We start from the raw sequence: 23,962 nt of genomic DNA on the forward strand, positions 1-23,962 counted from the left end.
ATTGACACACAGCATTGCGGATGTTGATAGACGGTATGCTCTCTTGCCCTTGGCAGATGTGTTTAAAGAAAGAGTACTGCTTCAATCTGAATTTAATACACTTTCGACGTGGAGAGCTGAAAGAAATATGTCTCAAAACTAACAGGTTTAAGGGCGTTTCCAGAGGCAACATAGTACATAAAACATCTCTATATGCGGATGACCTGCTTTTGCAAATATCAGACCCAATAGAAAGCATGCCATATCTTCTCTCCTTACTGCAGAGATTTGGGAGCATTTCAGGGTACAAAATTAATTTGTCAAAATCTCTGCTGTTTCCTCTCAATGACATGGCGAGGCAGGAGAATTATGGTCATCTGCCCTTTAGGATTGAAAATGAAAAATGTACTTACTTGGGTATTGAGATAGCAGGCTCAGTTAAGACGATGTTTATCTTGGAACATACCAAGAATGATGTAGATAAGTGGTCAAAGCTACCTGGCACACCAGCAGGGTTGGATAAATGCTGTTAAAATGATTAAGATTTTTCTCCCCAAATCTTTTTTTTGCCAAACTAGATTGCCTTATGTCTGCGTTTATATTGAATAAGAAGCATGCACGCACAAAGAAGGCAAACCTGGAGAGGGTCAAATCTGAAGGGGGTCTGGGTCTACTTCATTTTCTATTTTATTACTGGGCAGCTAATATTGCTAAGTTCACATACTGGATTACCACATTTGCAGATAAGGAGGGCCCAATATGGAGTCCACACTCCCAATTCCTCCAATCTCATTGAATATTAGTAGTAAGCTTTAACTCAAACTTAGTCGTCCAAAACTCAGTTAAGATCAATTTAGAAAAGGTATGAATCTGAAAGGCATATGCAGTTTTTCGCTAATAATGTCTAATCACCTTTTTATACCATCCTGTTTGGACATGGCATTTGCTGTTCGGCATAGAAGTGACTTGGTCTATTTTCAAGATTGTTTTACTGATGACAGTTTTGCATCCTTTACGCACTTGATCACAACATACCGAATTCTCACTATTTTAGATACCTCCAGGTTAGGTCTACAACTGTTTGGGATCAATGTTCGAAATAATGTGTTGACAAACTGAAAACTCACTGAAAATTCTTGAAAAACCTTTTTATAACCTTTATTCAGTCTCAAAAACCAAATTCCATACCTCTCATAATCTGAACAAATCACACTGAATTTCAAATACCATGTTTCTTTATTATATGTATTCCTCAACAGGTCCTGGAAAACACATCCAGACAACCAATTTCACATCTGACCAAATTATTTTCCTCTCAACGTCTGTACAGGAATGTTGAACTACTTTAATAGGCATCGTAAATGGATACACATTTTTTACTGGTGTGCAGAGTGATGTCACCTCTGACTCCCAAAACAAAATGAATGTTGGATATATTGACACCTTGGGTTCTTTAAACCCTTTATGAGTATACATAAACATATACAGACATGGACCAGCAGCTTCTGTCAGCCCATGGATTAAAAAATATTGTGCAAATGCTTTTTACAACTAATCTAGGAGCGTTGGTAACCCGTCAACTCGTAGGTCAAACTGCAGCACATCATCCTTTAGAGTTCATACAGGGACTTTTACACACGCCACATTCCTCTTTACCTCCCGACACGGACTCAATAAGGCCAGACCAACTCTTTTAAGACATCATGGACGACTACTAGGAGGAACAGTAAAGCAATGGTGGACATTTTAACTATCGCAGCACCAAGAATGACTACAGTCTGCACTTTAGATTATACAGTTTTTTTTTTTCTTATGAAGAGTAAACACAAAACCATAGCATGCAAAACAAAAAATATACCAAAACAAATGAACAAATGCTTCATAAAAAAAACAAATCTCTAATAGCTTTGGCTCAGTTAACAACCGTAGCACCACATTTTAAAACATCACTGCCTGGTATTGTGAAACCTTAGTTTGTAGTGTAATGAAAGGATAAGGGACACTAACGTGGCTGGTTGTGTAGTGTTTGTATTAATGTGCTTTTTTGAAATAAATGCATTCAAGCATACCGGGACCTTTTTAAGGGTTCTACCACACCGGAGAGTCTCACACAGCCTAAAACATGCAAGTGCTAATCTGTCACAGCCGATCTTCTACTTTGTGTCTTAGACGGTTAACTCGCCCTGGCATCTTGTTCTCAGGATCGTACCTCATTTCAGTTGGTAGTTAACTAATTCAGGAAAATAAGTATTTTAATCCTGTGTCATGACTCTAGGGTTGCAACTAAAGATTATATTATTGATTAATGTGCCATTTATATAATTGATTATTTAATTGTCTTTTTAAAAGCTTAAAATCCTCAGCATTAAGAACCTGATTAAGATACATAATCTGAAAGATAATTGATTATATTACTGAAGGACAGTTAATCGGTCGACTACTAGCTGCATCTTTATCATCTGCAAACATTCCTATTTTGTGAAGAATTGTAATCTTCATCAGGGGATGTTAAATAAAACACCACTAATAAGTGATGACAGCTCACTAAAGATGTAAAGTGAACAAAAACATCTGATTGGATTTAAAACACTTGATTTTATCTTAAGATCTTCATGTTTTTAAACGCCGGTGTGACTGGACCTTTAAAGCCTCAGCTCAAAGGCTCATGTGAGTATTTACTGTGTAACAGCTTCCAGATTTAGCTTTTTATTCCCTTTTTAAAAAGGAGGTACAGACTGTAAATAGAAGAAGGTGTGTTTGTTTTTTTCTGAGACCTCGTGTGTCAAATCCTGGCCCCTCGCTCAGCCAGACCCTTCAGAAAGCACGGATCCCTTCGCCCTTCACACTGAGTGCAAATAAATGTCTGAACTTAAAATGTCCTTTAACTGAGACACAATGTAGAAAAAAAACAAATTAAATATGAAGTGAAATGTAAAATGCCGTACTAGAAGTCCTTTCAGTTAGACTTGTTTCCCCCTTCTTTCCCGGGCATTTCCTGAGGCGGTAATTGGGCTGAATCTTCTTCTTCTTCTTCTTCTTCTTCTTTTTCGTCGTCTTCTTCTTCTTCTTCTGTGGTTTGAGGCTCGGGTTTATTCAAGTGATCCTCAGACTGCGGCGCTGCAGATTGTGTACAGTTGATTGGTGCGAGCGCTATGGGAGGCTGCAGGGGACAAAAACAGTGTCTATATAAGATGGCTGAATGGTGTGGAGCAGAAAACTAAATGTAATGGTAACAGAAGACAGAAAAGGGCCGTAGATAAGACGAACAAAACAAAAGAATATACAGTCATCCCTCTGTACACGGGTAGATTCAAAGCTTTTCATCACAACCCTATTAGACCCAGTTAAAGGAGCCTTAACGTCATCACAGGTATTCCTGTACGCAGAGGTAACAAGTCCCAGATAAGCACAAAGGAAAGGGGAAGCATATCAAAGACATTCCGACATACAACACATGCGTATTATTTAACAATTAACACAGGCTTTTCTAAATCACTGAGCAACACCAATATTTGTGTCATCTAATAGCTAATCCCAGATGTGTGTACGCAGAAATTAAAAACACATCTACTCTAAAGGGAAAAACCACAAAAAAGGAACCTTAAGCAACATGAAGATGTTTAATGGTAGAGTAGCAAGCCCAGATGGAGTACCTGCAGTGACATTCACAGACAGCTGAGCCATCAGCAGCAGACTACAGCACACCCACAGTAACATAAAGGCGCAGCGATGGGAGGGAGGGGACAGTAAAACAGAAAGAAGCAATGGATGGTATTATTTAAAGGGGTTACTCAACTTAAGATTCTACTTTACTCTGCATGTTTTAACTTTAACTTGTTTGTGTCGATTGTTTTTTTTTTTGTTCTTCGGCAGTAGGCGATCATATCAAACTGGTATTCACCACAAATCCACTTCCAGTCCAGAACTGGGGCAACTCCCTGCGCCACAGCGCTACAGTGAGGCTTGTGAGCAGAGTGCAAGGCACCAGGTAGAGCAAGGCCGGCTGACCCATCTGCATCACGGCCAGCGCCACAAAGGTGATCAGCAGGCCCACACCGTAAGCTAAGAGACGGAGAGAAAGCGGACACAAGGTTTTTTTTATCAAACCAGACTTAGATAATGCACATTTCACTCCAAAGCCCCATTCTGACCTGAATTAAGTCTTTAGTTTTTTGGATGATTTACATTAGTGGCCCTGGTCAGACATATTTTTACTCTATCGTTCTTTATCAACCGAAATTTGAATCAAGTAAAAACCCAGAGGATGTTAAAAAGTGTCTTTGATCATCTGAAATATGGAAACAGGCTTCCAGCAACATATTGTTCAATTTGGGAAAGGATATTTAGAAAAAGTAAAGCGAGTACATTAAAGTTTCTTTGCTAGTCCTGCAGAATCAAATCATGTCATAATAAAATTGTCAAAATGGTGTTTTCCTAACACCACCATACCATTTCATCATCACAACCCTCATGAGACTTATTCCTGTACGTACCGATAGTACAGGCCACAAAGTAGATCCGGGAGGATTGTGTTAAAATGTCAAATCTGTGACAGTAAACCACCAGCAGACCTGAGAAGAAAACAGAAAACAGAGATTTTCAGATCAATAAACAATATAAACTACAACATGCAGCCAGATTTCATCAGTCTGAGTTCCCTTTAATTACCTGGTACTAAGATATCCCCAAAGCCCAGGAGGGAGAAAGGCCGGTCACACAGAGCCAGGGGAGAGAAGTTTAACCTCGGCACTTTGAGCACCATGGGAAGCTGGAGGAAACAAACATTTGTTTATTATCAATTACTTATTTCCTCTGAGCTGAGATAAGCAAAGGAGTTGTTTAAATTTAAAACGAGCGCACCTTTTCATGATGTGAAGAGTCAGAGGGACCAGCCGCTACCTCCACCATTATACTCTCCCCGCTCTGTGGAGGAAAGGCCGTGGTGAGTATGATGCACAGTAACACAGACTGTAGACATTTGAATAGCCTTGAATGAAGAACATACCTTTGTAAAGAAGGGTGTAATAAATACAAAGAAAACATCGTACACAAAAAGGACCGACAGTAATAAGGTGCAAGCCTGCAGAGACAGGAAGTGAGATCAGGTTAGATTACAATTCATTTGAAACCCAATGAAAATGGTAAAAACAACACTTTGTACATTTGTATATTTTATGAATATGAGAGTGCTGACTCACCTTAAATGTGGGGAGTCTGACAGTTTTGAGCATGTAGAGACAGAAGGCGATCCCCAAGGCGTCCTGTAACACCCACGCCCACCTGGAAGACCCGGCACAAGACTGAGTCAGCCAGCAGACCATCATGTAATGTACCTCCAACATGTAAACACACACTGAGACCAACAGCGAAAAACATTTCTAAGAATACATCATTTGTTTACCCCTCTTGTTTTCTATCTTTGCACTTACTGGTCTTCATTGCGAACACCATCCAGGTGATGCTGACAGCGATGCAGAAGGCCGACAGCAGCAGCATGCGAATCTGCGGCCGTTTGTGCAAGTATGGCAGGTTGTTCTCTGGGACCCTGCAGTGGTGAGCAGTCCACAAATCAATAAACACATTGAAGATAAACATTAACAGCGTAAAGGGTTTGAAGTTAATTAAATCCGTCGAGACGAAGCTTTCAAAATGTATGTCTATGGAAAAAGTGAGCAGTCTCACCTGCACTTGCAGAAAGGGATTCTCCGGACGAAAGGCCACAGGCAGCTGTGCAGACCCACAGAGGAGGCCAGACAGAAGATGGCTATGACCCAAATAGCTAGACGGTGAGGAAACAGTGGAGGCAGGAGGAGACTGTTACCACATCATATATACACACATTTAGGAACGCAAAGCAGCTGTCGGTTTTTATTTTACTCATTTTTGCTCAAATCTCGTAGTCCATCATTTTTTCAACAACTCATAGGGAGAGGTTTTGTATTGTTACCAATTTATCCAACTTAATATTACAATAAATTATAGCCAAGTGATTTGTGTGCGTATGAAATCAGCTTTAACTTTTACCCTGATGTCATAATTAAAAACACAAGCCTGCGAGATGTGGTTTGAAATTCAGAAAAGGCTGTCAAGTGTAATTGGATTTATGACTATTTGTCAAACAAGTAAAACATCGTCGACCACATTCCTCACATCCTGTTTCCCATCAAATGCATTATTGAGTCATGCCTGACCACAATGATTGGATTAGGAAACACACTGGCTGTGAGCACAGCAATAAATACTGAAACCACTATTAATCAATCAGGCACAGCATGACCAGCAGGATGAGTTATATCACGTGTGATGACGTCGATTGATGTGTGAGTGTATTTGTCGTACCCAGGCTGTCGTAGAAAAAGTAAAGTAGCACCAGCATGCTGCAACACATGACCACGAACACACAGATCATGATGGGGGTGACGTCCACGGTCTCCTCGTCCTGCTTCTCCGCTCCGTCGTCCCGCTTGTGCTTCATGTATCGTCTGCAGGAAAGAAACCAATTTCAGAGAGGCGTGCTGGCTGAGGTACTTGTTCAGGACGCTCGGAACGCGAGAGGCTCATCTACTCGCGATAAATAGGGTATGGCAGGGATATTCAAGTTGTTCTGCAAGTAATAACTCTTATCATTTTCAAACAAACTAACTAATACAGTTGACACTAAACAGATATGTCAGATATTTCACTTACTATTCTTTGCACATTCAGAATTAAATAGTGTTGCGGGGGAAACTCTAGCTTCCTTTTTTGGGGGCTGGAGAAGTTCAGTATAACTGGGCTTGAGCTGCACAGTTAGCTTGTTCTTAGTTTAGCCTTTTTCTTGTTTTATCAAACAGTATTTACCATCATGTGGCTGCCTGGGCTACTTCCTTCCTTAGTTCCACACACACGTATTCTTCAAAATGTTTTCTTGCCCATGGTACTGTGCGTCAGACTGTGACCTCAGTCAACGTGCCAACTCAGTCAGTATGAACTGACTCGGATTGGCTTGAGCCAATGAGTCACCGGAATGGCCTCAAATAAACAACGCTGATCTTTAGCGGAGTAGCAGACTGAACACACACTTTACTAAGAGAAACTAATTTCTCTGAGCAATCATACGCATAGTTTCCAAGAGAAACTGGGACTAATCTTTCCTGGAAACGACCCCCCTGATAATTACTTTGATTTAAATTTAGCAGCCAGTAGTAAAAGCATTGTATGTGCGCAGGAAGAAGAAAACTCTGCATCCTGTAATAATGTAATGCAGTGGAAAGAACAACCAGCATCATCTTTGAAAAACATCCACCTCTTTTGTCTCTGAAATACTTCATTATTTTTGTACTAGTTTCCAGTTTGGATAAAAAAAGTTCCAACCAAGAAATGTGGTGTCCTCTATTCTTAAAAGATCAAAGTTATTTCTGTATACATTGTAACCCACTTAAGCCTTCAAAGTCATGTAGTAATATTCCACATTAGATGCTCCATTGTTTCACTCACTTCTTGGTGTCTCTGCTGCCGGCCCAGTAACCTCCAATAGCAACTGTTCCCACTGCCATCAGGAAGATGATCACCATGTTGTAGTCCAGCACCGGCTCATTGGGAGCGTACATGGCGACCTGTCTTCCTTCACCAAATTTCTGCAGCAGTTAGAAACAACATTAAGCTTTTTTTTAGGCTTTACACAACAAACGATCCACTTTCCTGTCTCTCCAGAGTCGGACTCGTAAAAATGTGTATAGTGAATTAACCTTGGTGAGAAAGAGATAGACACTGATACAGTTAAACACTCAGGCTTGTTAGTCTACTGCCCTCACCTTGACAATCTCGAGCATATCGGAGTAGCTGAGCAGAGCTACAGGAATGTCAATCTCTTCATACTGAGTCTTGTTTCCTGCTGGTGGTGTCTGTAATAAAAACAAAACAAATGTATAAAACTACATCTTTAAGATTGAGAGAGGCAATGTTCCTTCCTTTTCCGGTGTATCATCATGAGACATTATGTTTGGGATGAAAATCTAACAATTGTCAACAGCAAGAGACAATTCTATTGTTGTGGATATTAAAATTGTGCCATTACAAACACATATGATGACAATGTTGCCACTCCAAAATGTAGTTGTAAGTTTGTTTTAAAATGGTTGCAGTAGAAGACTGAAATAACAAAACTGACTATACATTTGAGAGTTGCGTAAATGACGTCATGGCTCTCTCTCACTGCAGAACAATGCCTGTGTTCCATACCAGTGTTTGCATAGATGCAGCTCTCAACATGGCCAGGCTTGTAGTGATCTTTGTCTCTGTAGAGTAATAAGCATATTTACCAGTCTGTCCTTGCTGACGATGAGCAGGCCTTTGGCTCCGTTAATCTGGGCCAGTCTGACCTTTTCATAGAAAGTGCAGTTTCCTCTCATCACCATGGGGATGCGATTTGGGAATCCTCCCTCTGGGACGTCAGAGGGCGAGCACAGGACCGATGTAGTCAGGTCATAGATCTGAAGACGAGACTTTAACACACAAACCAAGGGTGCAAGGTTAAGGGTCATTATTATCACTACATTCACGTCTTGTTGCTCACTCCTGACTCACTGCCTTATTGAGGTCCTGAGGTAGACGGGCCCACTGCGAGTTGAAGAATATGCAGTAATCCTTCCCTTTGCTCTTGCCCATGTCACTGAAATGGGCCATGCCATACTCTCCCACCACCTGTCAACATGACAACAACAACATCACTCCACGTCCATCAAATATTTGTAACTGTGATACTTTATAGAACATAGACTTGAACATTATTTCCACACACGTGAACTGTTGTCGCTGTTCTGTAAAAAGGTTCAATTCAAAACCATTGCTGAAAAACGTGTCATGTTTATTTGTATTTTCGAAAAAATGCAGAATGTTTAACTCAAATTAAGTTTCATATATAAATACTAGCCATAATATATACATTTGGAGGTGAAATGGGCTATGCTTCATAATTAATAGTTTTTACATCTTGCACGTTTTGTGTATTTTGATGCCTATACTTCTACATAAGTAGAGTTTGGATCATAATATCGATATTTCTCTCTGTGGCTTTAGGTTACCACTTCTGCTTCAGTAAAGAACACATAGTACTTGTTTGTATTATAACAAAGATAATGTCAAATGGCTAACAGACCAGAGAAGAATAACACACTTAGCCATACTTTAGAGTACAGTTGGTTTGATGACATTATAAAGACATGATAATCGGCCGGAAAAGATTTTGACCATCCAGCTCAGAATTCAGACGCGTTAGCAGGAGATGTGTAACTGTAGCATGATGTGAGTTATTGGCTAACATTTTCCTAGAGTCGGGCTTATCGCCACTGAAACGCAGAGGTTGAAAAAACCTGTACTGGTTAAAAAAAGAAGCAGGGAATATTCAATAATCCTGCTTCGTTAATTTTGCATTAAATTGTGATGGATGTGCCTGTTTCCAGGGCCCTCGGTGATCACCGCAAGCTAACAGTCATAGCATCGCAGCTAATACATCCCGAAAACACGGCTGTTTTTGCCAGTCATGTCTCGCAATGCAATGTAAACGTGCAGAGAAACAGTTGATGAAGAAATACCCTCTGTCTCTCTCACCTTATGTATGAGAAAAGCGGCCCAAATCAGTGTTTCAGGGACCCTCATGATGCGTAGCTTGTTGTTGTTTCCCCCATCAACCAACCAACCACTCGGTTCAAACGCCTCACACTAACCCCCACCAGCTGTTCCAACAAGCCACACCCACTTTTCTTTTCGGAGTTTTGTATTGGCTGTCACTGTCTCAAACCGAGTGAACACGTCCCTGATTGGTTGAAGTCAAAGTCAGTCAAAAAGGAACAGAAACGTGGAAATATAAGTGAAATAAATGTATGATTGTAAGACTTTAAAACGGTTAAGTTCCTGAGTTTGACATATAGTTAGTTTCTTTACAAACTGTTTACACCTCTGTTTATTGTTTGTATTTGTTGTCATTATGCACATACACTTTCTTTTTTCAGATTACATTTGTAACACAACCTTACACAAATATGTATTACGTTATTTTATTTTTTAAAAGTATGAATTATATTTTAGACTTATAGTACAACACTGCCTAAATGTAAACTATTGCATAGGAAGGTGTCGTAAACATGTATACTTAACTATTTGAAGTTCATGTTATAACGTTTAAATTGCCAAGTAATCGATACTTTTTATTCATTCAAGGCAACCGATTTTAATCATGTGTGCAGTGATGCCTGCAATTAACCCGAAGAGTTTAAGAGGTTAGAGAAAACACTTTTATCTGTTCCTGTTGTTTAATATCAATTTATGTTCAGTCTGTTAATGCCAGGGGTATAAGAAACCAGTTAAAGAGGAAATGCTTATTTCTACATTGTAAAACGAAAGTGCACATTTTTGTTTCATTCAAGAGACTCATGCCTTAGAAACAGTGTCATTTTGCAGGAGTCAATAGGGTAAAATTTTTCCTTGGTAGTAATAGGTCAGCAGGGGTCGCTATTCTACATGGAGAGTTTAAAGGTCATGTGATCAGTCACCAAACGTATACGAATGGTAGGTGGATAATTCTCATGCAGACATTGACCAATTTCAGTTATTATTATCAATATATGTGCCTCCAATGATAAACAAAGCAATGCTAATATATTTTCTACAATAGAGAGTCAATTTAAACAGATATTATTAACATTTCCTCCAGCCAAAGTCTTATGGGGGGGTATTTTAATACTGTGATGGATGAAAACATGGACAGATGGCCTCCCAAGAATAGATTTCTAACAAACTAAGTAGATAGGTGTGACTTCATTGATATCTGGAGATATAGGAAACCAAAGGGCGTATGCTTGGAGTAATAAGACAGATTTCAACAGTCCTGCATAGACTTATGGTTGATCTCCTCAGACATAGAGCATAAGGTAGATTCAGTACTAATAGAACCCTCAGTCTTTACAGATCATAATGCTGTTGTTGTTTGTCTTTCTTTCTCCTAAATGTTTTTCTGTGTGTGTCAGTTTATATTGTTGGTGCTGTTTGTGTATCCTGCAAAATCAGTGTGTATTTTTGACGCAACTGATGCAAATAATAAGTGCTGATGCCCACTCATATAAAACCTAGTGAACTTTATCCATTAACGATTATAAGCGTAGAAGCATCGCTGCCTTATACATCTAAAAATATACCACTTATTATTATGTCAGTGTGTTACAATACACAGAGCTACTGGAGTAATAATTGAGGCAGTAAAGGATTAACATTAAAATAACTTTGGTCTGAACGCCTTCTCAGTTATGCACAACCAAACAGCTGGTGATTTTCACCTCCGTGTATGATTGAGGTGGAGTTGTGAAGGGATGGATGAAGGATGGCAAAGACAAAGCGACATGTGACGTGTGAATGAATATTTTATTTGTTTTTGGTAGACACAGAGTTTTTCATTTTCCTTCAACAAGGTAAAATAAAGAGTCAAATATAGCAAGGACAGCAAAAATTGACAACCCCCCCCCCCCCCCCCTACCCCTGGTGTGAAAAGCCTTTCAGCACTGGGATTGAACAAAACAACTGTGCCTCATTAAGATGACAGATCTCTGATCGTTGGCTGGTAAGACAGAGCCGAGACATTGTCAAAGATCCAACTGTACTGAGTTACAGAGCCAAATATAACAGATTGCCACTTCCCTCCACCACGTCCATACTCTACACACTGTTTGTGTCCGGGGCTGTGGGTAGGGATCTCTGGATGTACTTGCGTAGAGTCAATGAACGTGTTTGTACAGAAGCTGCAGAGCTTAACAGGGCTGAGGCGTTCCCTATTGTTGCGAAATGGGCTTGTCTCAATATGACTCAGTGAATCCCGCAGGTATGACATACTTGATAAGTCAGATGTGCAGGTGTTGCCACAGCAAACTCTGTCAATATTAGGCATCCATTGTTGTTCCCTTAGACTTATTGCTGTGGTAAATGTGTTTTAAGTGTGTATAATTGGTCATATAGCAATACGTTTGAACAAAGAACTGTAGTGGCAGTGTCCAAATATCCCTTGCATGACATCAAGCACTTAAGGCTGCTAAAACTTTACTAGTTTGTGTTATTCATGGTAGCGTTAATATACACTGTAATCTGTTCCACCATTCCCATGTCATAGTGATTTATACTTAGAAAGACTTTGACTTTAGTCCCAAGACGATCCTGTGGCTTTTCGTGGAGTTTTTACCATACAAGGAGAAGAGTTTAGTATGGTTTCCTGTGGGAGGGTTCTGATTTCTCTCACTCTGCATCTGATTCACCCTGTCTCTATTCCTCTCTCCTTTACCACCTTTCCTTTTCTCCCTCCCTTTTCTCCTGGATCAGCTCCAAACCTTTTTTCTACTCACTTTACAAGCTGAATGGAATCTTATTAAAGAAAAACATCACTAAAAGACTTCCAAAATCAATGTTTGTTATCTTGAATAATCTGAATTGTATGTGAGCAATTTATTATCATAACATTGTGTGCAACCAGCATCCTGATAAACCAAATAAGGCCCACAGTTACAATCTCATGATGTAAGCCTGTGTGAACCAAAGGACTTTAGGGCTATCAAACTGTCACCACTTTCACAAACTAGTGCCAAAAAAGGCTGACAATTTTCTCCCCTGCTAGAACGAATCCTAGTAGTTCACTTAAAGAAGTTTTGGTCTAAAACCGAAAGATGTGTATATCTATATCTGCTGGCTTTCAATTTGGAAGATTCAGTCACACACTGTGCAGTTATTTACATACCTCTGATATGAGGCAGAACCTCACCGCAGAGGATCACAGACAATCTGACGGTCATGACGATCCCTATTAAAAAAACATCATAAATCTCCAAAATGGCCCCAAAAACAATTAGCTTGGTTTTCAGCTTTGCAGCAAAGCATTTTTAGTGGTTAATTTAGCTGAAAAACAAAGAACACTTTCCCAACACATCAAGAAAGGTAAAGAGATTTCAATGAACAGCAACAACTCTTCCAGGCCATCTTCCTCTGGGCTGGACAACAACCTGGACCATGTCTGTATAAGGAATAACATCAAATGTAAATGGATACCCCCCCCCCACCCCCCCCCCCTCAGTGATCATGGTGAGGAAACATGAAAATAAAAACGTGCATGTGTCCAGGTTTATCTTCAGTCACTCAAATGGTCACTGTATGCCTTACTTTTCTTTGAATTTCTTTGTCATCTTTATTTTTAGTCGGGGCAGCTGGCAGAAAAAGTTGAGAGCAAGCAGACAGTCTTCAGCACTGATGTCATAAGAATACAAACAGATAAAGACAACTCCTAAGCACTAAATGTGTAGTTCTTCTTTATATTTATACAGTTTCCTCTCTTTTCATGTGATCTTTAATTCATAATAATAATAATAATACATGTGATTTATGTGGTGCTTTTCCTGGTGCTTAATTCACTTAATAAAGAGCATGACATCCACACTATGCATGACCCATTTTTCAAACGTGCAAAACAAATCTTAGAAACACAAGTTGTAACAACAAGTCAACAATCTGTTTATATGTTGTGTGACTTACAAATGACAGAAAACACTCCTAAATAAAGTTCCGTCAGACCAATAGTAATTACGGGGAGCTTAATTGCAGTAGACTTATGGTTTATGTCCGTGCAGCTGCCTGGTGTTCATCACACGCAGACGGCCTCTTTCTCCAAAATCTTAAATGGATCATTTTCCAACAGCCTTTTTTCATTCAGCGGTAGAATGAAAACTATGTCCCTCCTAACCAACTCTGGTATTAACATCAATTTGAACATTCCTGAGTAAGAACACAGGCATACAGATTTGCAGCCCAAAGGGGGGGAAAAAATGATCCTCCAGTAACTCAGATTACTAATGTGAAAAAAGTCCTTTTGATGTCTGAGTTCTGGACCTATCTGATATTTCTCTCCTGCTCTATTCAAAACAAAAAGGCCATGATCCAAATAAGGAGATGGGAGATCTACAGCATGTTGTTTCTCTAAGGAGCCTTCAAAGAGGTGAAGTTAAGATTAGGGAGGGGGGACACAGTTATAGAGTAGCCAGGGCAGGGATTGGCGGAAAGGGGTGAACGGTGGGAAAGGGCTGTCACTGGAGACTGGGGCTGTCTCTAAACATCCAGATAAGTTTAGATCACATAGAGCTCCAACGTCTCTCCGTCTGCATCCTCCTCTCCTCTCCTCTTTCTCTCCTCCTCTCTACATCTGCTCATTGCTCTCACTGTCTCACTTTTCTCTTCCTCTGATCTTCTGCAACAGCTATTCACCCCAAGACATAAGAAAACGTTTTCTTCCAAAGCCTGCAAGCCACTGAGACCCAACTGTCACCATGGAGGCCATCAAGAAGAAGATGCAGATGCTGAAGTTGGACAAGGAGAACGCCCTCGACAGAGCAGAACAGGCTGAGTCCGACCAGAAGGCAGCGGAGGATAAATGCAAGCTGGTGAGACAAGGCTGAGGGATGAGATGGACTGAAAGAGCAATGTGTGTTCTAACACTAATTTACCAAATCCGGAGTTAGCTCGGCAATAGCTGGATTCTTATTATGACGTTTATATAAGATAAAATGCTTTATATATCCAACTGAGAAAGAAGTACAGATGCTGAGCATAGGGAGCTACTGTAAGAATATAGTTATACTTTGGTTTGAGTTTTATTGTAATTATAATAATAAAATATATTATTATTTATTTCATTATTATTATAAATTATTTCATTTTATTTATTCATTTTATTATTGTTTTTTACAGAAAATGGCTCGATTTAATTAATTTGCTATTCACATATAATATAAAATTATCTGTGTGTTTTGTATTAAATAAAATATCAAAAATTAATTTCAAAAGTAAAATAAAAAGTAAATACAAAAAATACCAAACCACTTGTGCAGTCTGTAGAGGAGCTTAACATAAACGTCAAGTATTTCCCAAAGCACCGAATGCAGAGTAACAGAGAGCAGCTGATACAGAGCCCAGGGGCCTTGTCTTTTAGCGGACAGGAGAGGTGGAGGATGTCCACAGGGACGCACACACAGAGCGGCTGAGTGACGACTGCGGGACATTTCATCAGCAGTGAACCAGGGGGATTACTTGAAAGTACCAGAAGGGATGCTGCAGGATTTTAAATAACTCATTTATAGCAGCTGTTGCTCTTAGTACTACATTACCCAGCATCTTCATTTATGTCAGTGACAAACAGAATCAACAAAAACCTCATAAGTTCCAGAAATCTGCACAACCATATTTGGTGTTGCAGAGCGAGAGCCTTAGACAGGTTGATATTTCTAGGGCTGACTTAATGATAGTGTCCTTAAACCACTTGATACAAGCAAAGTAGAGTCTGGAGATGTAATATGATATTTGTGGTTGTCTAAATAGAGGCAATTATTGCACAGTACGAGGTGTTGTCACCATGGCGCTACAAGAGGAATGCTAGTGAGCAGGGAGTTGGAGAGGATCTACAGGATCTTGATTCAAGCAAGTGGAAAGAATCTTCTCTGGGGTTTCTGATGTCTTAAACAAACCCCTGAGAGCATCAGCAGTGACAGTTGTCACTGAGACCCCCAGCATGTCTTGCACAAAGGAAGAGTCAGCATGAAATCCTAGAAGATTATGAAGAGCTCTTTAAATGTTTGGATGGCATGGATTCAAGAGATGCTTTCCTTGCTATTCTTGGCACGATGGGACAAACATAAGAGTGCAGTTAGGATGATGGAAGGCCCTGATTACACACAAAACTAATACTAAATCTTAACATTAGTTATACAGACAGTCTGCTGCAGCAATTAAAAGATCAGGTTATCCAAATAATAAAACAATGTAAAGAATTCAGCAGCAATGCAGCTTTTAAAAAGCAATCTCCCGGTTTGACTCTCTGGTTTAAATCAACTTACTTTCTACTAAAGTAATAGTCATAATGAAAACCTTTCACAGCATTTCCTGTAGGTGGGGGATGGATTATTCTGAGGTTGGAATCCTAATGACATTTGACCTCTGATGTTTCATCTCGCGCCACCAGGAGGTTGATATTTGACATTTTAAGAGACATTTTTCTACAACTAATGGATGGTTTGGTGTGACTTTAGGTACCGATACTCATGTCCTCCAATAAAGCTCCTCTGACACTTCATGAAGCATATAGTTGGTTTTATGACTAAATACCTGTAAAACCAACATTCCCATCAGCCTTGGTGTTTAATGCTAACAACCAAATGTTATATGCTAAACATTTTTGCCTTGTGAGCATGTAAGCATGCTAGCCACAAAGAGGCATGACCCTAAACTTTTAGTCCTGTTTTGAGAAATGTATCTTAACTCGGGACTAGCCATGTCCCCAAGTGCTTCTGTTTATATTGACCCATCCTACTTAGGTGCTTTCCACCCCAAAATGAACATTTTCCTTCCCATCGTTTTATCGAAGGAGTCCTGGATTTTTCCATTCAGCGTTTCATTCATACTTACTTGGGTTGGTTTTGCCGTATCCTTCCTGACTCTGTCACGTTTGCCTTCTTTCAGCTGGAGGATGAGCTGCTCGCTATGCAGAAGAAACTGAAGGGAACAGAGGATGAGCTAGACAAGTATTCGGAGGCCTTGAAGGATGCTCAGGAGAAACTGGAACTGTCGGAGAAGAAGGCCACGGATGTGAGTTAACCACAACGCCATCTGAAACACATTAACCACATTACTGTGGAGCACCACAACTTCTAAGTTTCAGTTTTATAACATATTGATTACCACACTTTCAGTTGGACTAAACTAAATATTATTCCATGGTGGACAAAAGACCAGCGATAGAGGCACATTCAGGTTTAGCAAAAAGACGAAAAATTAGTTTTAAAAAAGTAAATTAATAAAGTGGCTTATGCACTCAGTCTGAGTAATTCTAACACAGCTCACACTCCCAAAACAGTCATGCCTGAACTTGCATTTATGTTTGGTTGTTTCTTCAGTCATGAAATAGCAGCAATATATATAACACTGCTATTCAGATAATATCTAAACCTCTCTTTAAAGCTTTTTTTGTAGCTGTAATATTGGCAAATGAGGGGGAAATCCTTAAAAGAGTCTTTGTTTTTATGATTAAAACTAAAAAAAAGGAAACAAGAAGGCAGTAAAGATGATCTTAAAGGCAAATGTTTGCCATCAGATTGGATTCAAACACAGGAAGGTACAGTACTGCATGTATGTTGGAAACTATTTATGCTAAAAACCTGACCAACCACAATAAAGAAGTCATCAAGCACCCTTAAAGGAGTCCTGAAATGACTGCCTTGTATCTTTTACTTTAGTGTGGAGCATCGTTGAGAATCAATGAGTTATTGGTGTCTTTGTGAGGTCTGTAATTGAGCTATTTCTCAAGCACAGACATAACTTGGCCAGCCTGTAGCCGACCAGGAATCCCAGGAATGCAGCTTAAGCAAACAGAGAAGCCTATTCTGCAGTTTCTAGGGGCTCTAGCCTTTTCTGGGGGTGGAGAAATTAAACTTAACTGGACTTACAGTATATACCTTCACTTATGGAAATCAATGGTGAATGATCATTAACCTTTAAATAGGATCTTCTCCATTTATGTTCTGTCTTTTACAGCAACATCCCATTCACCTGAGAAAGAGGCTGTTCTGTCTCTGGCCTTAAACTAAAGGTTTAGCAAAAATATGGAGATTAATGGAATTAATGCATTCTTCAGTTGGATGGAAGCAGAGCTAATCACTACCTGCAGGGCATTGCTGCCTGTCCCACATCCACAGGTGCCATAGGGCCAGCTGCAGGGTCCTCAGCTAGGAGCCACCCTTCACAGATGTTTCGCCCCTTTACTCTCGGTACATCTCTAGGTGGTGGGACGTTTCCCTAACACTCCCTGCAACTAGCCCTAAGATCCTTATTTGAACCATTTTGCATCTTTCTTCCATAGCCAAAGCCAGTAACGTAACACTAAAACTGAATTAAATACATAGCACAGTAGGTCCAAAAAAACAGGTCAGATGAAACCCCTCAGGTTAATAATTACAATGTTTTCATTACAGAAAATCCAATGGCAATGATCAGATTTGTGTTGTTCTACTTTTTCGCCAAATAAATTCCACAATGCTTATGAAAAAGAAATCCAGGGCTTTTCAAAAAAAATAAGGTGGAAGAGGCAGAAGGGGGCGCTGGAGGAATGTGTCGCCACAATTTACATACACATTTTTGCAGGTCAACAACCATTGTTCAGGATTATTACCGCCCCACCAGTTACCCTGCCTCCTCCCTTTCTACATGTTAATCTTTAAACCCTTTATTTCTACACAGTCTACAACTTTCCTTTTCCGTTCAAACATTTGTACTTTTATTTTCTCTGGAGACACAACCATGTCCAATCTTGTATGATTCCCACAAAGTAGTTCGTAGAAGTGAATCACACCTATGAATCAGATGAGGTAACTCTTCCTGTCTTGATCTCTATGACCTCCTCCTGCAGAAAAAAAAATGCAGCCTAAGCAACACCTTACGTTTGCCATATAAGTCCACAATAGAATTGACGTTACACACATCTTTTGTGGAGGAAACGACCGAGTGCCTTCCCCTTCTGAATCCTGTGATGTCATCTGAGACAGGCTCCTTCACGGGATTGGAGGATCTCGCCATAAATTTCCTGAGAACTCCCAGCCCTTTTTTCTCCCATCTCAGCCCTACACGTCCCTGACTTCCTGCCCGAGAAAAAAGTTTTCCTCGCAGCCCGCAACTTTGAGGCGAATCAATAACTTTTTCACGGATACAGCCAGTCGATCCAGACTGCTTCGTTTCTCGGGCTACTTCTTTTTCGTTTGAAGAAAACAAAAAGTCATCGATATTATGGAGGTTGTGAAGAAGAAAATCCAAAGCCTCCAGCAACAAGTTGATGAGGCAGAAGACCGTGCACTGGCAGTACAAAGGGAGTTGGACACTGAACGGGAACAGCGTGAAAAAGTGAGATAATTAAACATTTATCCAACTTCAGTCACATTTTTACTTTATATCAACTTTTTGAGCATCTTTTATTGTGGTTTGTAAGTAATTCAAACGCTCACTGTCAGTGATAATGAGACACACAACGCCCCTGTAAAGAATTTCGACCTTTTCATGCGTGTCCGATTGGATTTTTTTGCCATTTTTATCTTAAAATGTGTCAATATGGTAATTTTAGAGGTTTATTGTAGGAAATAGAATATTTGTGAAGAGATTGCTTATCAAACTTTTGTTCGGCTGCGTTATTTAACTTTAACCCGCTTAGATCTGCCTTAAACCACCACCAAATGCAACGACAGCTTCAGTAGATTATTACATTAACCGTCAGCGTGGTTGCTTAAGGTGTGGCAGGTTAAACACGTCTTTCAAAGCTTGGATTCCCCCCCCCCCCCCCCCAATTTATATCAAAGACTGTATTGTCAATCATCTATTATTCCTTTTGCTGATCGCACTTTGAGCTTTTTTTCTGAATAACTTTTGACACATATTAGGAGCTGGAATCCCTCCTCTACACAGGAAAAAGAGCGCATACGTGGTTATCTCTGATATCAGTCCCACAGGAAACAGGCCCAGAAGAGGCAATCTGTCGTCTCCCAAACGTACATTAAAAAAAAAAGTCAGGCCAGATGTTCCACTTCAGATATTTAGGGGTTAGGTTTGCCACCCTGTTTTTCTGCATCAGCAGTTTTCAAAGTACCTTGTCTGGATGCAAAGTCCAGAACTCATCAGGGAGGTTGAAAGTGAAAACAAATACATGGAAGAAATCTGACTCATTGGACAGGAGGATAAAGTGAAATATAACCATACACAGAGAGTCTTGTGATTGGTCCCAGAGAATTTAGGCATAATTAAATAATAATCCATAAAACACTCTTTATATTGAGATCAAGAAACAAGTATAAACTGATTACACATTACTCTGACCGCAGTATCAAGGAGGCATTGCCACAGAAACAAAGAGACAGTTTAAAAAAAATACATGATATGAGTTGGTTGTATAGTTTGTTTCCAGTGTGCAGCTTGGACCATTCTCCGCAGTATCCTTCCTCTTGAGGCAGCAGCTGGTTTCCTGGCTGACCTGTGACCTCTTTTCCTCTGTATTGTGTTTGTGTAGGCAGAGAGCGATGTGGCATCTTTGAACCGCAGGATCCAGCTGGTGGAAGAGGAGCTGGACCGCGCTCAGGAGAGACTGGCCACAGCCCTGCAGAAACTGGAGGAGGCTGAGAAGGCTGCAGATGAGAGTGAAAGGTGAAAATCAACACAGACTGCAGTCATTTTACACGAACCACAAAATTGTATAAGTATATCATCTACAATATTAGAAAACATATCATCTCATAGCTACAAGGGTCCCCCGTTTTGATCAGTAAGGAGCAGCGAAGAAGAGCCTCGCGGTAAGACTTAGTATGCACACACATTAGTTGTAGTATTTCAAGAAGATATAGCTTCTAGTTTTGGAAAAACAATACTGGATAGGTTTTAAATGTATCTCCATGGGATGTTAGGTCAAATTTGATTTTACTGCACGAGAAAGCTACAAAATTAGAGCAAAGTAAGCATAACTATATACCACAATTTATCAAATGCTATATAAGGATACAAAAATAATTAAAGGATTGAAGAAATTCCACATCCAATGTTAGATTTGAATAGCTATTTCAAATATCACCTTGATTCAACAATCCTGTAATGACTATGAGTTATACAGATGTTAGCGTCGGTATGTCCAGTGACACTTAAGAGCTCATTTGTTGCTTTTATGGAGAGTCCTGTCACCTGCATTATTCTTAGACCCCAACCACAGAAATGAACACAAAGGCAACTTGTGGTAACTTTAACTGTCCTTTTGAACTACAAGTCTGTTTCTCTGTGATCATCAGAGGCATGAAGGTGATTGAGAACAGAGCCATGAAAGACGAGGAGAAGATGGAGATCCAGGAAATGCAGCTCAAAGAAGCCAAACACATTGCTGAGGAGGCGGACCGCAAATACGAGGAGGTATAAATCAAGCAGATTCCATATCAGCTCATTTCCAGATTGCAGATGTCATTTATGTTAACTTTAAAAAATATATTTTTGATGTCAGGTTGCCCGTAAACTGGTCATCCTCGAGGGCGAGCTGGAGAGAGCAGAAGAGAGGGCCGAAATTGCAGAAGTGTAAGGAGAAAAAGGAGAAATGGGAGATGTTTAATGCATGTTTCCCAGCATCATTACATTGTTACCCAGATACCAAGTAAACATCAATCATGTTCAGAAAATTCAGTTGTGCTTCCTCTATTCATACAGTAAGTGTGCTGACCTGGAAGAAGAGCTGAAGAACGTCACCAACAACCTCAAGTCGCTAGAGGCTCAGTCTGATAAGGTAAGTGTCGTTAATCTCTCTGGAGCAGCAGTGCTGTACCAGCCGCTCTTATCTTAAAGACATTTTCACACATTCACAACCACTCAGCCGTTCCCCTGCAGCAGCAGAACATATTTAATACATTAACTAAGTAGAGGAAGTGTTACCCATTTAATTGCCCTGCATCAACACGCCTATTCTGAGACAAATATGTGTCAATGCTCACAACAGATATTGAGAGAGAGGATTCAAAGGCTATATTTTTATAGTCCCAATAGCTACAGCGTAGTTGTTGGCAGTGGAAAAACTTCCATGTTCCTTAAAAAATGTATCATATTTAAAACGGAACAAAGGACATCAATTTGGGCTTTAAAATGTAGTTTCACAATTAAAACTGTGCTATTTATTGTGTTTGCAATGAATTGACTCTCCTTTTCCGGCTCTATAGTACTCTGAGAAGGAAGACAAATATGAGGAGGAGATTAAAATCCTGAGCGACAGACTTAAGGAGGTAAGTTCAGGACCACTAGAGCTATTTTCTCTGAGGGAATCTGTTTCAAAATGTATTAATATCTTTACTTTTTTTAAAGGCCGAAACCCGTGCAGAATTCGCAGAGAGGACAGTGACTAAACTGGAAAAGACCATAGATGACTTGGAAGGTACACTTCATTTTAATTATTGTTTTCGATCCTTTAGTGACTGTTCTTTACACAACCTTCTTCAATCTTTAATTTTCTCATTCTTAATCTCTGATCTGATTTTTCTCCAAACTCCTCCTGATTTTCCATCCTGGTCTTCAAAATGTCTGCCCTGTCCTCCACCTGCTTTCCTGTCTCACCTTCAGATGAACTGTATACTCAGAAACTGAAATTCAAGGCTATCAGCGAGGAGCTGGATAATGCCCTCAATGATATGAACACCTTGTAAACGTTGCATTTAGCAATGTTTCCACTTTCTCTTTGTCACTTCTTCCCTGATTTAAAGCACTTTCTCTTTTACTTTCTGTTATTGCACTCGCTTTCCCTTGTTCCTTTTTTGTTAAACTAAAGCTAAATAAAGATATTTTCTCTCTCCTTACTGTCTACTGTCATTTCAGTTAAGCCTGCTCTTCACCTCTTTCTAGCTGTAATATTTCATATTCATTATTCATGTGCCATCATGAAAAGGCATTTGTAAGGTTACTTCTTGCATACAAACGTATTTTTTGTTATGCCCGTCGGCTTTAAACCGATTTTTATTGGCATTCATGTAATCAGTTAATCTGCTCACTAACCCTGCCATTGTATTTCAACATCTGCTGTTTCTATTACAGAGAACCTATCAAAAGAGAAAGAGCAAAACCTAGGAATGCAGAAAGTCCTGGAACAAACGCTGCAGGATCTCAATAGCTTGTAAAATGCCAAGAACAACACCAAACAAATAAAAAAAACTAACATTTGTTTTGTAAAAGATATTTTCTACATGCCATCCATTCCCTGTAATTCCTCTCTCTATTCCTGGTTGTTAAAAACATGTACACCTTTTATATTTATGGTTCTTTTTTTCTTCCCCACTTTTTTTTATTAATGGTTATGGGTCCAAATGATAATCAGTTTGGGTGCTGGAAATTGTGTTGTAGACCAAACTCTGAGCGCAAATAAAACTGATGATGAAATGAGTTTTGTGTTATGTTGACTGTGTGTGTGTGTGTGTGCACCATATTGCATGTGTTTTCGTACCCCCAGGCATTTTCAACAGCAGAAGGAGCTCACCCTTTAATTTACATGTGCTAACATGCACAGCATCTCCTGTGTACTCTGCAAAGATGGGCAATTCTTTAAACCCAAAACTGAAGTTACTTCTTAGCTGCAAGTCTTCCTGATACCTCAACAGTAATGTAATTTAATGATGTTTTTTTTATTATAAAGGGGTCAATTTCATCTCATTAACCACAGCAATCATATGACCAGATAACCGTAATGTTAAAGATGACTTTGTCCTAAAAACAGAAGATGTCAATTGTTTGAATATCATAAATTAAGAACTCGTCATTAGGATGTTTATTGCCAAGTAGGTTTTCACTGATCAAGAAATCTGCCTTGATGTTTGTTGTATGAATGTAACATTACAGGATTCAAATGCATGCACATACTGCTAAAGATAAGAACATATTCACGTGTTAGAATTAGGGGTTATTATCTGATAGATAATACTATCGTTATATAAAATGGGCTCTTTTATAATGGTATCAGTGCATTCATAAAGTGAATCTGTAATCAGGTCATTATTTAAAGTCATTAAATTACTGGTACATAAAAAACCATTTGTAATGCATTATAAAATACTATTATGATACAACCTTTTTCATACCAAATATCTTGGTTTCTTTTTTTTCTAAGGTAACATTGTTCTGTTGTCTTACATAATACTCTTAAGTATTTATATTTTGTTTCTATATTTATTTGCATGGCATTTAATTTTGAGGAAATCCAAAAGTAACATTTTTTCCAGTTAATAAGCTATTTTAACGAAATACATTTTTAAACCTACCTTACCTAGAGATTCAATGGCTTGATTGTCATTATATGCACAGTAGTACAGAGGGTGGTGAAAACTGCTCAGCACATCACCAGGACGGAGCTGCCATCCATGGAGGACCTCTACACCCAGCGGTGTAGGAA

At 39.5% G+C, this 23,962-nt stretch overlaps 2 protein-coding genes across 5 annotated transcripts; one reads left to right on the forward strand and one right to left on the reverse strand.

Moving 5' to 3' along the window:
* Positions 1-1,196: 1,196 nt before the first annotated feature.
* On the reverse strand, positions 1,197-9,677 carry sppl2 (signal peptide peptidase-like 2). Its single transcript, XM_063885439.1, is given in 16 exon segments — positions 1,197-3,139; positions 3,881-4,041; positions 4,473-4,550; positions 4,648-4,747; positions 4,840-4,902; positions 4,985-5,059; positions 5,178-5,259; positions 5,409-5,421; positions 5,424-5,524; positions 5,662-5,758; positions 6,319-6,461; positions 7,456-7,595; positions 7,773-7,862; positions 8,280-8,462; positions 8,545-8,661; positions 9,568-9,677. Coding segments are annotated over 16 exon segments (1,695 nt in total). The 5' UTR covers positions 9,616-9,677; the 3' UTR covers positions 1,197-2,935.
* Positions 9,678-14,109: 4,432 nt separating this feature from the next.
* Positions 14,110-22,959, forward strand: LOC134865841 (tropomyosin alpha-1 chain-like). Of its 4 annotated transcripts, none has more exons than XM_063885607.1 (9): positions 14,110-14,420; positions 16,492-16,617; positions 20,075-20,208; positions 20,841-20,958; positions 21,047-21,117; positions 21,247-21,322; positions 21,750-21,812; positions 21,892-21,961; positions 22,147-22,377. In XM_063885607.1, exons 1-9 carry the CDS (start codon positions 14,307-14,309, stop codon positions 22,227-22,229), a joined length of 855 nt encoding a protein of 284 aa, XP_063741677.1. In that variant the 5' UTR covers positions 14,110-14,306; the 3' UTR covers positions 22,230-22,377. The 4 variants fall into 4 exon arrangements, with proteins under 4 accessions (XP_063741677.1, XP_063741676.1, XP_063741679.1 ...); XM_063885606.1 differs by lacking the exon at positions 22,147-22,377 and adding an exon at positions 22,615-22,959 and having other exon boundaries at positions 14,113-14,420; XM_063885609.1 differs by lacking the exons at positions 14,110-14,420; positions 16,492-16,617 and adding an exon at positions 18,597-18,921.
* The last annotated feature ends 1,003 nt before the right edge of the window (positions 22,960-23,962 follow it).

Source organism: Eleginops maclovinus, chromosome 6, assembly GCF_036324505.1.
Source record: "Eleginops maclovinus isolate JMC-PN-2008 ecotype Puerto Natales chromosome 6, JC_Emac_rtc_rv5, whole genome shotgun sequence".
NCBI lineage: Eukaryota > Metazoa > Chordata > Actinopteri > Perciformes > Eleginopidae > Eleginops > Eleginops maclovinus.

Excerpts from the sequence above, each read along its gene's own strand:
- LOC134865841 (XM_063885607.1), top strand. The coding sequence starts at position 14,307 with ATGGAGGCCATCAAGAAGAAGATGCAGATGCTGAAGTTGGACAAGGAG. Across the intron at positions 20,959-21,046 it reads CGGACCGCAAATACGAGGAG|GTTGCCCGTAAACTGGTCAT; the intron begins GTATAAATCAAG and ends TTTTGATGTCAG. Across the intron at positions 21,813-21,891 it reads TGAGCGACAGACTTAAGGAG|GCCGAAACCCGTGCAGAATT; the intron begins GTAAGTTCAGGA and ends CTTTTTTTAAAG.